The 18,527-nt window shown below is 43.9% G+C and overlaps 1 protein-coding gene and 1 long non-coding RNA gene across 4 annotated transcripts in view; one reads left to right on the top strand and one right to left on the bottom strand.

Annotated features, from left to right (window-relative positions):
- Positions 1-11,133, bottom strand: part of LOC147030329 (uncharacterized) — a 31,481-nt gene extending 20,348 nt beyond the window's left edge. Inside the window, exon 1 of the long non-coding RNA XR_015056314.1 lies at positions 10,875-11,133. This is a non-coding gene — a long non-coding RNA (uncharacterized LOC147030329). The remainder of the gene's footprint in view (positions 1-10,874) is intronic.
- Positions 10,698-18,527, top strand: part of INO80D (INO80 complex subunit D) — a 29,114-nt gene continuing 21,284 nt past the window's right edge. Inside the window, exons 1-2 of one of the 3 annotated variants that reach the window (XM_085874259.1) lie at positions 10,698-10,828; positions 15,916-16,162. In XM_085874259.1, the coding sequence (XP_085730385.1) occupies positions 10,723-10,828; positions 15,916-16,162 (353 nt within the window). In that variant the 5' untranslated portion in view covers positions 10,698-10,722. Of the gene's footprint in view, positions 10,829-11,127; positions 11,879-15,915; positions 16,163-18,527 lie in introns of those variants that run through there. The other 2 variants (XM_085874260.1, XM_085874262.1) reach the window with 2 other exon arrangements.

The following is an 18,527-nucleotide window of genomic DNA, read 5'->3' as shown; positions in this document are numbered from 1 at the left end:
TTTGCTTTTGGTGTATAATTGTATATGTGTGCTTTCCGTTTGCCGAGGAATAAATGTGCTTTATGTTGAACTGTTTTTCCCGTTTCGCTCCGTCTTTTCTTTTATTGAATCTCCATCTTACTTCACGTAAAGGGTTGGTCGTGGGCTAAATACGCCCAATAATTAATCGAACCGTCGAGGTTGACGATAACACCGCTCGGTTATCCCGATAGTACGGAACGGGTCGCTTAAAGTGGCCCGTGTCCGAAGTCGACCTGCGGCGAGGTGCGATCGCCCGGTCTACCCTCCGTGTGGGTACTTAGGTAGGTCGAATTTGGCAAACAACCCTATCCCACGCGGGGGGCCGATTGGCACGATCGTGGTGAGGCCGAAAGGCCCACCCGTGACTAGTTCCCGGCGTTAGTCCGAGAGGGTCACGACGGGATTGTCCGTCCGGTGGGCGACGTGCCGCGATTCGAGTTACGTGGCCGCTCGCACGCCGGCGGGCGCGAATCCGCAACAATATATATATATATATATATATATATGTGTATATATATATATATATATATATATATATATATATATATATATATATATATATATATATATATATATATATATATATATATATATATATATATATATATATATATATATATATATATATATATGTGTATATATATATATATATATATATATATATATATATATATATATATATATATATATATATATATATATATATATATATATATAAAAACGTAGTGCTGTCACTTGAAGGGAATGTGTCATCTCAGCATATTCAAGGATGAAAGATGTGTACACAGTTGGATGTCATTCGGAAAATTAACACAGTAACTGAGACTCATCCAAACAAGGACTAACTGTTGCAAGGAATTCACGACTTTCAGAATGACGTATGAATGTTAAATGAGGTCTTTTGCACATGTGCTGCATGTGCGTTTTCAGTGACTCAGTTCTGCTTGCCACGAATTTTAACCTGCTGTTGCTAGCACAAAATGTGTAATTTGAATCGTCTTTTAAACATAATTTTCAGCATTTAGACAAAAGAGTGGCAATTTCAAAGTGGTGAAGCATAACTGTTAAGTTGCTGAATGCAAATCGAAGCCACAGAATTATAGGATATTAGACGACCCGTGAACCCGTTGGGTTCGCGTTGTGACAGCAGTTGATAAAAAAATCATTAAAAAAAGAAGAAAAAAAGATAGCTCCAGCGAACTATACAGCTGAGGTTGCTTGCATGATCAAATTATCCTGAAGAGTACTTGACTGAATCGGGAATGGATTTTTAAATAATTTTTTCGTTGCCCGATTTGAACGAAACTTGATACTGCACACCACAGGAAAATGGTGAGTAAGGTGGCACTAAAATGTTTGCGCTATCGTGTACCGTTTTGGCTGTATTTCGGGAACATACATACATACAAGATGAGAGTTTTAGTAATATATAGATAGGAGAAATATACGTGGATGAGAGGAGTTTGGTTCGTACCATTTCCTGTTAATATAATGAGATCGCGGCGGCCACGGTTATAATATGCAGGCACGCGCACGCATGCTTCTCCTTTCACCAATATATACAAATATTTGGTACAACATGTTGTGGCCCCAGAACCAAACAATATATATATATATATATATATATATATATATATATATATACATATATATATACATATACATATATATATATATATATATATATATATATATATATATATATATATATATATATATAGTGAGTCAGAAGTAGCACCTGATTTCTGTCCATTGATTGTTTGCCATTTGTATTACAGTGTACAAGACAGTAGAAATAAATGAATGACATGTTTATCTAACCATTTATTCAAGAAAAAATTATTACAGAACTGTACCAAGCTGTTCTACTTGCAATTTTCAAAAGTGCCCTCCCTCGTGATCGATGCACAATTGCAGCCGAGCAGGCAAAGAGCGGCACACACGTCTGCAGAGTTCGATATCAATTTCCTCAAACTTTGCAGTGATTTGAGACTTCAATTCCTGAATGGTATGAGGCTTTTCACGATAAACAAGGTCTTTCATGAGCCCCCAAAGAAAGAAATCTGGAGGTTCAATTTGGTGCAAATTCAGTAACTTTCCAAACTCGCAGCAATAACTTGCAAAACAAAATCAAAAATAAATAAATTACGAAAATTAATAATCTGCAAGACAATTATTAACAACATGACTGCCCAGAAAGAATCTGACATCCGAAAAAACAGAAAATCGGGCGATACTTTTGACTCACCCTGCATGTATATATATATATATATATATATATATATATATATATATATATATATATATATATATATATATATATATATATATATATATATATATATATATATATATATATATATATATATATATCTCTTCTTCTTCCTCTTTCGGCTTGCTCCCGCTAGGGGTCGCCACAGCGGACCAACTGTCTCCATTTTGCTCTATCCTCCACATCTTCCATTGACACTCCAACCACCCGCATGTCCGCCCTCACCGCATCCATGAACCTCTTCTTTGGCCTTCCTCTTCTCCTCCTGCCTGGCGGCTCCATCTTCAACATCCTTCTCCCGATATACTCCGTTTCCCTCCTGTGCACATGTCCAAACCATCGCAATCTCGCCTCTCTCACTTTGTCTCCAAACCGTCCTACCTGCGCTGTCCCTCTAATACACTCATTTCTTATCCTATCCATCCTCGTCACTCCCAACGAGAATCGCAGCATCTTTAACTCTGCCACCTCCAGCTCTGCTTCCTGTCTTTTTGTTAGCGCCACCGCCTCCAAACCATACAACATAGCTGGTCTCACTACCGTCTTGTATACTTTCCCCTTCACTCTTGCAGCTACCCTTCTGTCACAAATCACTCCTGCAACTCTTCTCCACCCACTCCATCCTGCCTGCACTCTCTTTTTCACTTCTCTCCCACACTCTCCGTTACTTTGGACAGTTGATCCCAAGTATTTAAACCAATCCACCTTCCCCACCTCAACTCCTTGCAACCGCACCATACCACCACCCTCCCTCTCATTTACGCACATGTACTCCGTCTTTCTCCTACTGACTAACATTCCCCTTCTCTCCAGTGCGTACCTCCACCTCTCAAGGCTCGATTCAGCCTGCTCCCTACTCTCCCTACAGATCATGATGTCATCCGCGAACATCATGGTCCATGGAGACTCCAGTCTGATCTCGTCCGTCAACCTGTCCATCACCATTGCAAACAGGAAAGGGCTCAGAGTCGATCCTTGGTGCAATCCCACTTTAACCTTAAACTGGTCCGTCATTCCTACCGCACACCTCACCGCTGTCACACTGTCCTCATACATATCCTGCACGATCCTCACATACTTCTCCACCACTCCCGACTTCCTCATACAATGCCACAACTCCTCTCTTGGCACCCTATCATAAGCTTTCTCTAAATCCACAAACACACAATGTAACTCTTTCTGGCCTTCCCTATACTTCTCCATCAACATTCTCAAAGCAAACATCGCATCAGTGGTGCTCTTTCCTGGCATAAACCCATATTGCTGCTCACAGATCGTCACCTCTCCTCTCAACCGAGCTTCCACTACTCTTTCCCACAACTTCATGGTGTGGCTTAACAACTTTATCCCTCTGTAATTTCCACAGCTCTGCACATCACCCTTATTCTTGAAAATCGGAATCAGTACACTTAATCTCCACTCCTCCGGCATCCTCTCACTTTCCAAGACTTTATTAAACAATCTGGTTAACAACCCCACTGCCATCTCTCCTAAGCACTTCCATGCCTCCACTGGTATTCCATCTGGGCCAACCGCCTTTCCACTTTTCATCTTCTTCATAGCAGTCCTCACTTCATCCTTACTGATCCACCCCACTTCCAGATTCACTATCTCCACCTCTTCCAACCTTCTCTCTCTCTCATTTTCTTCATTCATCAGCTCCTCAAAGTACTCCATCCACCTTCTCAACACACTCTCCTCGCTCGTCAGCACATTCCCATTTGCGTCCTTTATCACCCGAACCTGCAGCACATCCTTCCCAGCTCGGTCCCTCTGTCTTGCCAATCGGCACAAATCCTTTTCCCCTTCTTTTGTATCCAACTTCTCATACAGCTCGTCATATGCCTTTTCCTTGGCCTTAGCCACCTCTCTTTTTGCTTTTCGACGCCACTCCTTGTACTCCTGCCGACTTTCTTCATCTCTCTGACTATCCCACTTCTTTTTAGCCAACCCCTTCTTCCTTATACTTTCTTGTACTTCCTCATTCCACCACCAAGTCTCCTTATCTTCCTTCCTCTGTCCAGATGTCACACCAAGTACCTTCCTAGCTATCTCCCTCACAACTTCTGCTGTCGTTGCCCAATCATCCCACCCATCTTTACCACCATCCAACGCCTGTCTCACCTCCTCCCTAAATTTCACGCAACAGTCTTCCTCCTTCAGCTTCCACCATCTGGTCCTTGGTTCAGCCCTCACTCTCTTCCTCAACCTCACCTCTAAAGTCATCCTACAGACCACCAATCGATGCTGTCGAGCTACACTCTCCCCTGCCACAACCTTACAGTCACTAATCTCTTTCAGGTTGCATCTCCTACTTAAGATGTAATCCACCTGTGTGCACTTTCCTCCACTCTTGTATGTCACCCTGTGTTCCTCCTTCTTCTTGAAATACGTGTTTACCACTGCCATTTCCATTCTTTTTGCAAACTCTACCACCATTTGCCCTTCCACATTTCTCAACATTTCACAATTTCCACTGGTACCCTGCTGACCACCGGTACCGGTGGCGGTCGTTGGTAACCCGGGCCTCGACCGATCCGGTATGGAAATTCGTTTTGTTGTCCGCATAATGATTTGGCATAGGTTTTTACGCCGGATGCCCTTCCTGACGCAACCCTGGTCGCCTCTTACGACACACAGGGATATGGTACACCTATTCTAACCGGGGCATACACCGGGCCCAGTACAACTGGTGCTCATTTCGCCGACCTCGGAAGGATGGCAGGCTGAGTCAACCCCCTGGTGTTTTCGACTTGGTTTATATATATATTTATATATATATATATATATATAGATACATATATATATATATACACATTATATATATACACATTATATATATATATATATATATATATATATATATATATATATATATACATATACATATACATATACATACATATATTAATTCAGTGTCCCAACGGGGCTTGAACTCAGGACCTCTTGGGTCCCAAGCCACTGCCCTTACCACTGCGCCAACACCAGGCATAATATATATATATATATATATATATATATATATATATATATATATATATATATATATATATATATATATATATATATATATATATATATATATATATATATATATATATATATATATATATATATATATATATATATATATATATATATATATATATATATATATATATATATATATATATATATAACGGCACTCACAGCCCACAAAATTCCCACTCCCAGCCCCCCCACCCCAAACACACTCACTCCCCTCCATCACTCCCCACTCCCAAACATGATTAACAGTAAAGATCATAATTTTAAACTTTTCCTGTGAATCGACAAGCCCAAGACATGACCTTCCCATCGGTGTTATGAAGCATGAAGGTTTGGGTAGAACATGCCCATTGATGAACCTTCTTGCTTTTCAAGGAGCCAACATCGTCAGGAGTTTTTGCAGTACGGACTACAAGATATCAACTTTTTGGACGAGTTGATCGGGAAGGTCTCCAAATCTTTCACTGTGAGAGGCACACCCCTTTCTCACAGGTATGCTTCCAAGTATACTGAAAGGCATAAAAAACGCCAAAAAAAATGTAGGTTTCATTTGTGGTTTATTTTGATAAAATATGTTTCTTGGTTCACAAATGTAAACAGACAAAACAACACATGGGGTTACAAAAAGTTGTATTGTGCTCAATGTCTTGCTAGATGATGTGGATCAAATCCCTTTGCAAGGTACCAGCTCTTTCTAAAGTTAGTACCTGGTGTGTCCTCCATTGGCATTCAGTACAGCCCTGCATCTTCGGTACATGGAGTGCACCAGGTTGTTGATTTGCCATTGAGGGATTTGGCCCCACACCTGGGTGATGGCTGAGTTGAGTTGAGCTGAGTTGAGCCATGGTGCGAGGTCTTGGGTTCACCTGATTCAGATTCCTCTGCAGAGCATCCCAGAAGTGCTCTCTGGGGTTGAGGTCGGAGCTACGTGGTATATGTGGGAAGATTGTGATGCCGTTCTGTCTCAGGAAGTCCTGAGTGACTCGTGCTGTGTGCGGGCGGGCGTTGTCCTGCTGGAACAGGTGATTTGAGTGTCGCTGAAAAAGGGCACAACTTGGGGGCGCAAAATTTTGTTGATGTACCGGTTCGCATTGACGTTATTTCCGTGGCCCCGGCCTAAGTTTTGAAGGAAAACAGGTCTGAGTCTCTGGTTAATGTCGACAGCACCCCACAGCATCACGCTTTCACCACCCCATCGGTCCCTTTCTAAGATGTTTGCACCTGCAAACCTCTGGCCTGATGCTTGCCAAATTATGATGTGACCATCTGGTGAGTCAAGGCAAAAGCAGCTTTCATCAGTGAAAAGCACCCTTCTCCACTCACGATGATGCCAGTGGATATGGCGCTGTGCCCACTGTAGTCGCTACTGACGATGCAGACCAAGAAGAACTGGGCCCCGTGCTGGACGTCTGCACTGCAAGTTCCTCTCGGCCAGGCAGTGGCACACCGTACGGCCAGTCAGCTGCCACACCGTGGGTCCCCACAGTGGCTCTGCCTGTGTCCTCAGCCATGTTGAACGGAAAGCGACGATGGTGCCTCACGATCAGGCGGTCCTGATCTGCTGTGGTCGCTTGTGGTCTGCCAGGTCATGGACGGTCAGCATTGCAGCCAGTGGTTTGCAAACGGCTTTGCAACCTGTAGATAGTGGAAATGTGCACATCAAAGGCCCGTGTGACTTCTCTCAGCAACTGTCCAGCGGCGAGACGACCAGCAGCACGCTCACGATCTTGAGGCAGTAATCTTGGCATGATTTGATGAAGTGTGACCAATGTTTTCTGGGTGGCCTTTTTATTGTTTGAGTCAGAGGCACATTATGAACCGCAGTTCACATTGATGTGCATGCTGCATGTGCTCCACATGGCGCATGCAGCCCTCTTCAATAATGGCGGCTCCAAATCACTGACCTTGTCTCACAAAAAGACAATCGCCGTTCATGGTGCACGTGTGATGTGTGTTGCACGTGTGTACATTACCAGCAAAGCGCTGCTGTTGAAGGTTAGATTTATTTTTATACGTCTCAAAGTTTTTGCGTTTTTTATGCTTTTCAGTATATTTTTGGCTTCTTTGAAAGCTTTGTGAGCTGTTTCATGTCACAACCATATCTGGCAAATATGATACCCGTCCAGGCGCCGTGATGGACCTCGTTACAAGGAGTTAGCAGTTTCTGCACATGCACGCCGAGCAATCTCAGGCAGATTATGTAATTTTGAAAGTCGTGCTTTCCGGTCATGTGTCTCAGGGGCTTTGAGAAATTCTGGGTGAGCAACATTGATACTAAAAAATGTCAGTGTGTGTGTAGCAGTGTGTGTATATGTGTGTGCATCTCCTCTACAACTCCAAAACCATGAAACCTGATCATTAGCAGCCTTATTTAATTATATCCTTTATCAGGTGCATCCTGGTGACCTCACTCGGGTATTAATTCACCATTTTGATCGGCCTGCTCAACCATGCCTTGGCTTGGAACAGGCTGCAACAATTTTTTAACTGTAAAGTTCCCCCCCCCACTTTCCTCACTCAAATAATTGAATACATGTTCATTATAGCTACAGATCACTGTACACATCGCTTTGGTAAGTGCTCTACCGTAGTTTTCAAAGAAGGAGCTTGGAGCGATTTCATGCATTATTTGATGCAATTTTCCATGATCAACTCTCATGGACTAAAGTACATCATCGAAATATTATTTCTGCTTTGTGGATTGGATATCATCCGGACTAAATAAGTGTTGAAATCTGTTGTGAAATCTGATAATTTCAAGAAATAACGAGTCTTATAACTAAGCCGATATACCTCTTTATTTTAAGCAAGCAAGGCTATGTTCCCTCCTTCTCCATACATAGACAAGAAAATTTTTAAATTTCCAAAGCATTACACTTAGGAATGTGCCAGAATTAACCAGCTTCATTGAGCTATATGACATAATGCATTCACTGCTTGACATTGCACCCTGTTCCACAGAGGGACTGCTTATCCATAGCATCTGCCAGATCTGTGTATGTTTTTGGAGGTTTTGCGAGGTGCTCTGCAAGGAAGCAAAGCAAAACTGTGAAAAACGGACGCTTAAAATAAAGTTACAACGTTTCTACGGACGACGTGATGCGTGCACAGACGAGCAGGCAACTTGGTGGATTATCTGCAATGTTTATTTCATGGACGATTCAACTTTGCGATGTCTCTCGGGTTGTTCTACATTAAACAGCAACTCTTTTGTGGATAAAGTCATTATTTCAACAAACTCATTTAACTTAACTGAGGTGGGCATGGTGAAGACCGGCTTAAAAGTTAAAGAAATCTGATATGGCAAGCGGCCACAGTCTGGCCAGCTGTTCCTTATCAACTATTTAATTGGAGTGCTTCCTTGAGTGCTGAAGCCACTTGTGGAGTGACCAACAGTCAATAGCGTTACCATGCGACGTCATTCTGAGCAAATCGTTCACTCAGTGCGGATGCTTTTTTGGCGCCACGTCTTCCTGAGCGAATGGTCCGCGCCACTTCGTCCTGAGCGAGTGCTCCGCGCCCCGTCGTCCTGAGCGAGTGCTCCGCGCCCCGTCGTCCTGAGCGAGTGCTCCGCGCCCCGTCGTCCTGAGCGAGTGCTCCGCGCCCCGTCGTCCTGAGCGAGTGCTCCGCGCCCCGTCGTCCTGAGCGAGTGCTCCGCGCCCCGTCGTCCTGAGCGAGTGCTCCGCGCCCCGTCGTCCTGAGCGAGTGCTCCGCGCCCCGTCGTCCTGAGCGAGTGCTCCGCGCCCCGTCGTCCTGAGCGAGTGCTCCGCGCCCCGTCGTCCTGAGCGAGTGCTCCGCGCCCCGTCGTCCTGAGCGAGTGCTCCGCGCCCCGTCGTCCTGAGCGAGTGCTCCGCGCCCCGTCGTCCTGAGCGAGTGCTCCGCGCCCCGTCGTCCTGAGCGAGTGCTCCGCGCCCCGTCGTCCTGAGAGAGTGCTCCGCGCCCCGTCGTCCTGAGAGAGTGCTCCGCGCCCCGTCGTCCTGAGAGAGTGCTCCGCGCCCCGTCGTCCTGAGAGAGTGCTCCGCGCCCCGTTGTCCTGAGCGAGTGCTCCGCGCTATCAGGCTGTGGCCGAGAGCTTTGTATGTGGTCAGGAGCTCAGGTGGGCCGAGGAAGGACTTTGCACGATGGAGGATTCCCAGTCGGCGATTGGCTTTGGAGGCCAGGCTGGAAATGTGGCTTTCCCAGGGAAGATCATGGCAGATAGTGAGACCCTAGCAGCTTGAAAGAAAGGACTTCTTCAAGAGGATTGTTGAGAAAGTGATTTGGGGGGGGGGGGGGTGTTCCAAATGATCCTTTCGGAGAGACATGGTGAGAGTGTGAGATTTGTCAGGATTGAAAGACGACATGTTCCACATGTTGGACCAGTTTGTGATTTTATCCAGATCTGCAGTGAGCGAAGAAGCCGCTGCTCGCTGGTCTGAGGGATGACAGATGGTACAACAAAGGGTGGAGTCACCAGCAAAGAGGTAAACAGGATTTTCTAGAGAGTCAGAGAGATCATTGATGAAAACCAGAAAAAGAACAGGACCCAGAACACTGCGTTGAGGAACTACAGCCTGGACAGGAAGAGGGGATGAAAGAACTCCATTTAGGGCCACGCGTTGACTGCGACAGGAGAGGAAGTCTGTGAGCCATGAGTAGAGGTGGCCTTGGATACCTGTAGAGATACCTTGGATAGAGAGTTTGGCGAGCAGAGTAGGGTGCCAGACTGTGTCAAAAGCACGCGATAAGTTGAGGGATAAGGCTACGATTTCATGTCTGGCATTGACGAACTCCATCCATTGTTGAGAGCAGAAGTAGCATATCCAGGGTAGAGTGACCTGGTCTGAAACCAAATTGATGATCCTGTCTTTTGTGTTTGTCTCCAGACACGCCCGGGCGGTGTTTATAGAAGCATTTTATAAACATATAGAAGCACTGTTCTTCCATGCGGAAGCATTTTGATGAGACGGTATGAATCATAATTGATGCTCCACGCATATCTGCCTTCCCTTCCCCTCCCTCCTCGTTTTCCCACCCCCTCATTTTTCTTCCTGCCTCGCTCTCCTCCTTCTTCTCTCTGTCCCCCCTCTACCTCCTCGCCCTCTCCTTGTCCCCCCTCCCCAATCCTTACCCCCCTCATTTTCCATCCCCATCCCCTCAGTTTACCCGTCAGCGAAGCGACGGATGCTATTTGCTTGTACTAAATAATTGAACACCGATGCTACTGCAGCAATTCAAGCACAAAGAAGAGCATCACCGACCGGCAACACGACAAACTGAATGAAAGACGGCGGGTTTGGGGGGGGGGGGTCAACCCCCCCCCCCAGTGGGATGATATAACAAGCACGCACATCATTCCAAGATCATGTGATGAGTCGAAGTAAAGCAAGCAGATCGTCGTGCGTCTCAGAGGGCCGGAGAACATGCACGACCTGGTGGGCTTCGTCGAGGCCTTCCGCTCCACCAAGTTCAAGGTTGGAGATCACGAGGCATCTCCATCTGAAAGTACACCACGGATACAACACACAGGTGTCCAGTATCCATTTTGTCGCATCACGGTAGTCTTGTCACTCACCGGAGCATCGAGGCACATATCCGCCTGCCTTTTAAATAGGTGAAGGCTTATGTGGAGTAAAGCTTCATCAATAGTGAGTTAAACCTTCAGAACGGACATGGACTGGTAATGAGGAATAAACGGGGAAGGAGGTGATCTTGAAGTTGGGGAGGAAAGTCCAATCGCGTCGGCCGAATCCGAGAGAGGGCCGCGTTGCCTCGAGGGTACACAATGGGAGGGCCGCGGCCTAGGCCGACCGAATACACGGTGCTTGCCTAGTTGTAAACGTTTTGTAAACACAAGTCGCCTTGCAGGCAGAATTAGATCGTGCGATAAGCGCGAGGCTCCGCCAAATGCCGCCCTCAGGGCGTTTTGTATTATTCTAACAGCGCCCCTTGCGTCCTGACCCGTTTGGGCCTAGGCTGGCGGTTTCGGGCGAGCGCTTTGGATCACTTCTTGGGCCTTGTGTGTCCGTTTGGATCGTCATTCGTCGCTTTTTAACACGCTTATCGTTTCTTTGCCTCGGTTGCTGTTCCAGGCAGTCGTGCGCGTCTATCGAGGCGGATTCCGACTGGCGTTTCTTTACTACTCATCCGCCCGCGGAGCTAGTCCAGCGCGGCGACATTCGAGTGTAGGCCGCAGGCGCGTTTCTCCCTCGTTTCCTCGGTTTTTGGTCCAATTTTAGTGCAGATAAAACGTTTCAGGAATGATCGCGTCGCCGGTCGGTGATAAATATCTCGGGGAGAAATGGAATAGTTGGAAAATTGTGTAATCCGGCCATTTATTAACCCGTTGTTGCTCAAAATATGAAAGTTGTTGAGCGCGCGTTCTCTTGTGGATAATTCGATTTTTCGATCGTGGTGGAGGGGCAGATCCGTCTTGGATGTCCGTCATGGCCCAGCGGTGTTCAAGTTTACCCTTGTGCCTGCTCTTTGTGCGTGGGACATAGCCGAGCGGCTGAGAAGGGCTCTTTGTGTTTGATCTACACTGGAATCGGGTCATCTTTACCTTGCAATGTCCTTCAGGTATGAAAGTTTATAATTCTTTTGTTTACTTTTAAACTCTGATCTCGTTCCTTTGTATGTGGGGCGTTTAAAATGTATCTTGTGATGTATCTCTCTCCAGGGGTACCGAAAGACCGTCCATTTGACCCCTTCCCCCTTTGGATTGTCGACCCGAGCCCTAACACTGATTACAAGTTTATATTAACCCTAAACCCGAACACTGATTACAAGTTTATATTAACCCTAAACCCTAACACTGATTGCAAGTTTATATTAACCCTAAACACTAACACTGATTACAAGTTTATATTAACCCTAAACACTAACAGTGATAACAAGCCAACATTAACCCAAAACACTAACACTGATTACAAGTTTATATTAACCCTAAACACTAACAGTGATAACAAGCCAACATTAACCCTAAACACTAACACTGATTACAAGCCAACATTAACCCTAAACACTAACACTGATTACAAGTTTATATTAACCCGAAACCCTAACACTGATTACAAGTTTATATTAACCCGAAACCCTAACACTGATTACAAGCCAACATTAACCCTAAACCCTAACAGTGATAACAAGCCAACATTAACCCGAAACCCTAACACTGATTACAAGTTTATATTAACCCTAAACACTAACAGTGATTACAAGTTTATATTAACCCTAAACCCTAACACTGATTACAAGCCAACATTAATCCTAAACCCTAACACTGATTACTAGCCAACATTAACCCGAAACCCTAACACTGATTACAAGTTTATATTAACCCTAAACACTAACAGTGATTACAAGTTTATATTAACCCTAAACCCTAACACTGATTACAAGCCAACATTAATCCTAAACCCTAACACTGATTACTAGCCAACATTAACCCGAAACCCTAACACTGATTACAAGTTTATATTAACCCGAAACCCGAACACTTATGCCTGGTGTTGGCCTAATGGTTAGGGTGGTGGGCTTTGGATCCTCGGGTCCTGAGTTCAAATCCTGCTCAGCTGTTGAATTAATACCAGGTGGGGTTAACTCGGCCTGTCATCCTGAGGTCGGCAAAATGAGTGCCAGCATGCTGATGTACTGTGTCAGAGTGGTGACACGTCCAGGATTGTCCCCAATAGCCAAGGAGACTGCTGAGGCAGCACCAATGCTCTGCACAGAGTATGGTCCCAATCTCCTCTCCCGAACACTCATTACAAGCAAACACTAATCCAAGCCATAACACTGATTATAAGCTATCACTAATCCTAGCCATAACACTGATTATAAGCTATCACTAATCCTAGCCATAACACTGATTATAAGCTATCACTAATCCTAGCCATAACACTGATTATAAGCTAACACTAATTCTAACCATAACACTGATTACAAGCTATCACTTATCCCAGCCATAACACTGATTAGAAGCAAACATTAACTCAAACACTGATTACATCCATCCATTGGGACCATAGTCTGTGCAGAGCGTTGGTGCTGCCTCAGCAGTCTCCCTGGCTCTTGGGCACCTTCCTGGACGGGTCACCACTCCGACACAGTATACCAGCAAGCTGGATTGACTGATTACAAGTAAACCTGAACCGATTTATCGAAGCAATCATTGTGCGTCAGCATTTTGTACCTCACACACATGAAGTGAAATGCGGGGTTCATCAATTTGTTCACTTCTGTCTGTTCCTTCCTCCACAATTCAAGCAACAACTTGATTTTCAATTGAATGTTTTATATTTTGAACACAAACCTGCCGTTTTACCGTACTTTGTCTCTGAACTTGTCCCAATCACACATGCATCGAGAGGAGTGAGGGAATTTTTAGCAGCGTCTTGCGTAGTGAACGCTGCTCCTAGAGAGCTCGGTGTTGTTGTTGTTGTTGTTCTTCTTCTTCTTCTACTTCTACTTCTACTTCTACTTCTACTTCTACTTCTACTTCTACTTCTACCACCTTAACCTCTTGGACTCGGCTCTTGTATATACAAGATCCGGATCTCCTTAAATACTAAACACTTGTACACATCCTCACATAGATGGTGCCTTTTGAGAGCGTCTATCATGAAGTTTTAAATATATTCGGACATTTGCTTTAAAGTTTCGAAAAGTTCACGTTACTATTTAAAGATTATTACATTTATCGTATTGTAATTTCGTAAATACATTATGACGGGTCTCGCTATTGGCTTAATCAAAGCACGTGAAAAATATCGGAAGTTGTTGTTGTTTTTTTGTTTGTTTTTTTAGCCGACAAAACCTTTAGGACGCTGCTCTTGGACACATTTGTCCTTGTTTTTTTTTTAACTCTGCCTGTCTGACAGTCGAACAGAATTGAAAATCATTCCAAAGAGGAAACTTACCGTTTTTAGGGATGTCATAAAGGATACAAACGACAGGCACGAGGGACTCATTCAACGTGTTAAATCAGGTCGTGTAAAAGATGCTGCACCAACGGCGGTAAACTTCCTGAATTAATTATTTTTCTACGACCTTAAAATGTTTATTTTATTTAAATTTCATTACATATTCATTCCCCACGCTGAACACAGCGTGGGGAACGGTGTTCGACGAACTCTCGGTGTTTTATCGGCTATGAACCTTTGGGTTGGAGAATCTGAACATGAACTGTGTCAAGAAATGAGCTCCAGCTGTTCTTGCAGTTCACTTTGTTCGTGCTGATGATTTTGTGATAGTATTGCTTGTTGTGAATGGTTGTGCAGCTAATTGATTGATAAGAAGCTATGCATAATGCTTACGAGACATAATATTTTAAAAAACAAATTGTTTAATAACCAGACACACACACACACACACACACACACACACACACACACACACACACACACACACACACACACACACACACACACACACACACACACACACACACACACACACACACAGTGTCTTCTTTTCGTTTTTTTTTTTGTTTAGGTTTTAGTTGCATTGCATTTTGGGTAATGTAAGAGGAGTGTTGCATTTTTAGTTTTGCGATGGTGATTGCACGTTTGTTGCTAGTTTGATAGGATGGTGAAGAGGTAGCCCACCTGCCTCCGAGCCGTCTCGTCTGGGTTCGATTCCCGACCCGACTACAGTCTCAGAATGGTGCTTCACCTTCAGGAAGTTGCATCACAAAGAAAGTGTGCCATCCCTCTTGTTGATGTCAAGTCTGGTGTCCCGTCTGTGAGCGTTAGTTGCTGGACGTTAACTATTCCGCCGTGTCTTTCTTCAAGAGTGGGCGAGCTATCGCCGGCACCCTGAACATTTGAGAAAATACCAAGCCAAATCGCATTTGGTGGAACATCAAGCCTGACTAGGTTGTTCGTAAAACGCTTAGAGCAGAAGCGTTCTCCGGCCGTCCCCATCAGAAGGTGGGAATACTTGGGGCCGTTACAAGGAAGTAGTTTTAGATTATACGATCCTGTGAATTGATGATTTTTGAAATTGATTTCATGAAAGCTGTGAGAAACCTCGTGGCAGTTTTTTGAGATGTAAGGTACTTCATTTGAGCTTCGAACTGATTGACCTGCTTGTGATTTGAGTGAATTATTTTATGACCGGCTGTGCGATGGCCTTGCTAATACGAGAGCATGGTTATCTGCTTGTTTGAGGCTGTAAGAGCGTGTGGGAGAGGGGCTTGATCTTGTTGCTTCAGCATTGCTTGTGACTCGGCGATGTTCAGAAATGGATTGAATGTAGCATTTTGTATGTTCACAAGTTTCCACCTTCGACAACAGGCACACCCCACTCTTCTTCAAGAGGCACATTCGCCTCGGAGATCAGGAACACGCTTTGGATTTCCAAGTCTCTTGGTGCTAAGACTGTATTTTCTAATCACAGACCATAATTTGTGTTCAATGATGTGTTTATATTGTGATTTAAACTCCACTGTGATGTGACAAATCACATCAATGCCCAGTAAAATGAGCCTTTTTGATTTTGTTGAGTCATTAAGGATTGAAAGGTTGTAATTGAGTGTAAATGGGCTTGTAGCACGTCTCATGCCAAGTCACTGCCGTTCTTGTCCCGCTTTACCAACCCGTCCTCGTACGCAGCCGACACCAGCCGGTGGCCAGGCTGCATCATGTATGAGGGTAAACATATTCACTTCTCGCTGGTGGACAACAAACCGCTGTGCTCATACAGCCCTAAGCTCTGCAAGCAACGGCGACTCAATGGCTACGCGTTCTGCATCCGCCACGTACTCGAGGACAAGAGCGCGCCCTTTAAGCAGTGCCAGTACGTTTCCAAGTACAACAACCAGCGTTGCACCAACCCCATCCCTAAGGCTGAGGATCGCGTGTAAGTCCTCTTCAGCATCATTTGGTCTACAACCTTGTTGTACATACATATATATGTGTATATATAGTTGTAATTTTTATCTATCTGGCTCTTTTTTTTTTTCTAAATTCCTTCCACACATGGTACGGGTGGTTACACTCTGATAGTTACAAATAAAGTTGAAGGGTGGGGATAGAGATCAGGTAAAGGAGGGCCAGGGGGTAGGCCACATTGAAATTATTCATATTTCAATGAAAGTCGTTAATACTGTATTTGATTTATGTTTACTTTCAGTAATCATTACAAGAAGATGTGGTTTTTACCATGCGGGTATTGTATTACATGTGGAAGAGGATCTCGCATCCCCTCGTAAAAATGCCATCGGTGTGCAAGGTATCGAGGCACTTGCTGCGATCCCTTTTGAGTAACTTGACTCTTCTCATATTGGTGACTCTTCAATACTTGTTGGCGCAAGCAAATAATACAGTGAAATGAGGAAAGAAACCGAATTTGAGCTTCGTGCGATATCTTCATGATTTAACTGTGTTTATCTCCATGATAGGTAAGCCTGGTGGTGGCTTACTGACTAAGGCCGTTTGCTGAGGATATTAAGGTCCTGAATTCAAACTCCAGCCATGCTAAACTAACACCAGACAGGTTGACTCAGCCTGTCACCTTTCAGCAAAATGAGTACCAGCTTACTGGGAAGTGAGCCGGTTGAGTATCCCGTGTCGGAGTGGCGACCGGTCCAGGATTGTACCCTCGAGCCAATGAAACTGTCTTGGAAGCCCAATGTACCTGACCACTCGAGGACGATCATCCTTCAAACCTTCATGATGTGGATGAAGTTCTGGGTGGAAGGGACTTGATACGACAACAACAACAACAACAAAATAACCATTGTACAATCGCTTCCTGTTAGTAATGAAGCCTATTTGATGTGATGTTTTTCTATTTAAACACCCAATAGATTTGAGTAGTTTTATACTGCATGTGAGTGATTTTGCACATGGTGCATGTTAATTGATGCTTGTGTATAACTTTTTAAGGCTCTTTGCATTTAGCTGGTGCATCTCTATTAAGTAATTAATTCTGATTAACAGAAAACACTAAAATATAGTGGTAAAGTCTGGAATATTTTAATCATGGGAGTGATTTTTCACAGCTAAGCTTTTAAAATGGCAGATGTCATTCTTGCATTGTTATAATCTGAGAAACAAAGTTCCAGCTGTATGTACTGGACGAATGCATTCGGTGGGAGGGGGAGTGTTGGGTTTTGCATTGTTGTACACAGGTAACTGTTAGGATTGAGCAATCCAGTGAAATATATATATATATATATATATATATATATATATATATATATATATTTATATATATATATATATATATATATATATATATATATATATATATATATATATATATATATTTCTTTTTTTGGTCTCGGGCACCCAATTTTTACAATTGGTTGGGTTTTGGATGCCCGGTCGGGCACCTTCCAAATCGCATGTTGAACAAACGAATTTACGATCACCATGATCGGAGCGACGAGGCTTTCGAAATCTACTTCGCACGACGAAACGTCGCCAAATTTCGATGTATTATTCATAATTCTCAAATGCACTACATTTGCATGTGGTCTGCAGGAAATGCAGCAACTTTTCAAGTCTTTGAACCAAGATGTGAAAACGATCGTTTGATCACGATGACTCGCAACTTGATGATTACCTCTGAGCTCCATCCAAAAGACCATAATTCTTCAATGATGAATGTTGGTGCCGTTGGATTGAGAATATTTTATCGCCAGTATGGTACATGAGGAGGCCTACATCAGTCGGGGATAATGATGCCCATGCAGATGAGTTTAGAGAACGAGTCGTATCACGTGTTCTGGGAGTGGGTCGGTCTCATCTCCCAGCTATGTTCAGCGATGTAAACACAATCACGGGCTCACATAGTCCTCTCATTTTGATCTTGCGCAGCTTCCTGGTCACGTTTATTTATTCAAAATATGTAAATTAGCTTTCGGGGTTGGGGGGTGGTGGTATTCCACGTGTGACACGGGTGAAAAATGAAGCGCACGAGCAGAATGCACCTGAAAATATTTAGTGGGCCATTGTTGGTCCATGATAAATTATTAAACTTGATTTCATCATAATAACAGTGGAGTTAAACTTTTCTTCCACTCGACTTACTGGGAGATATCATTGATTGTTTTTTTAAATTTTAAAAACGTTGGTTTGTGATTCAAATCTCATTCTCCAGCTGAGTGAAGAGAGATAATTTAATATATTTATGCTTTGCAGGTTTCATCATGACAAATGCTAGAAGATCTTAGTTGCCAAATGTTTGTGGAAGTTTGAACTTGCCAGTGTTTCTTTGG

Source organism: Eptatretus burgeri, chromosome 3 (genome assembly GCF_056783735.1).
Source record: "Eptatretus burgeri isolate ZD-2024b chromosome 3, Ebu_testis_v1, whole genome shotgun sequence".
NCBI lineage: Eukaryota > Metazoa > Chordata > Myxini > Myxiniformes > Myxinidae > Eptatretus > Eptatretus burgeri.
The sequence above is the reverse complement of the archived record's forward strand: the minus strand, read 5'-3'. Positions and strand labels throughout refer to the sequence as shown.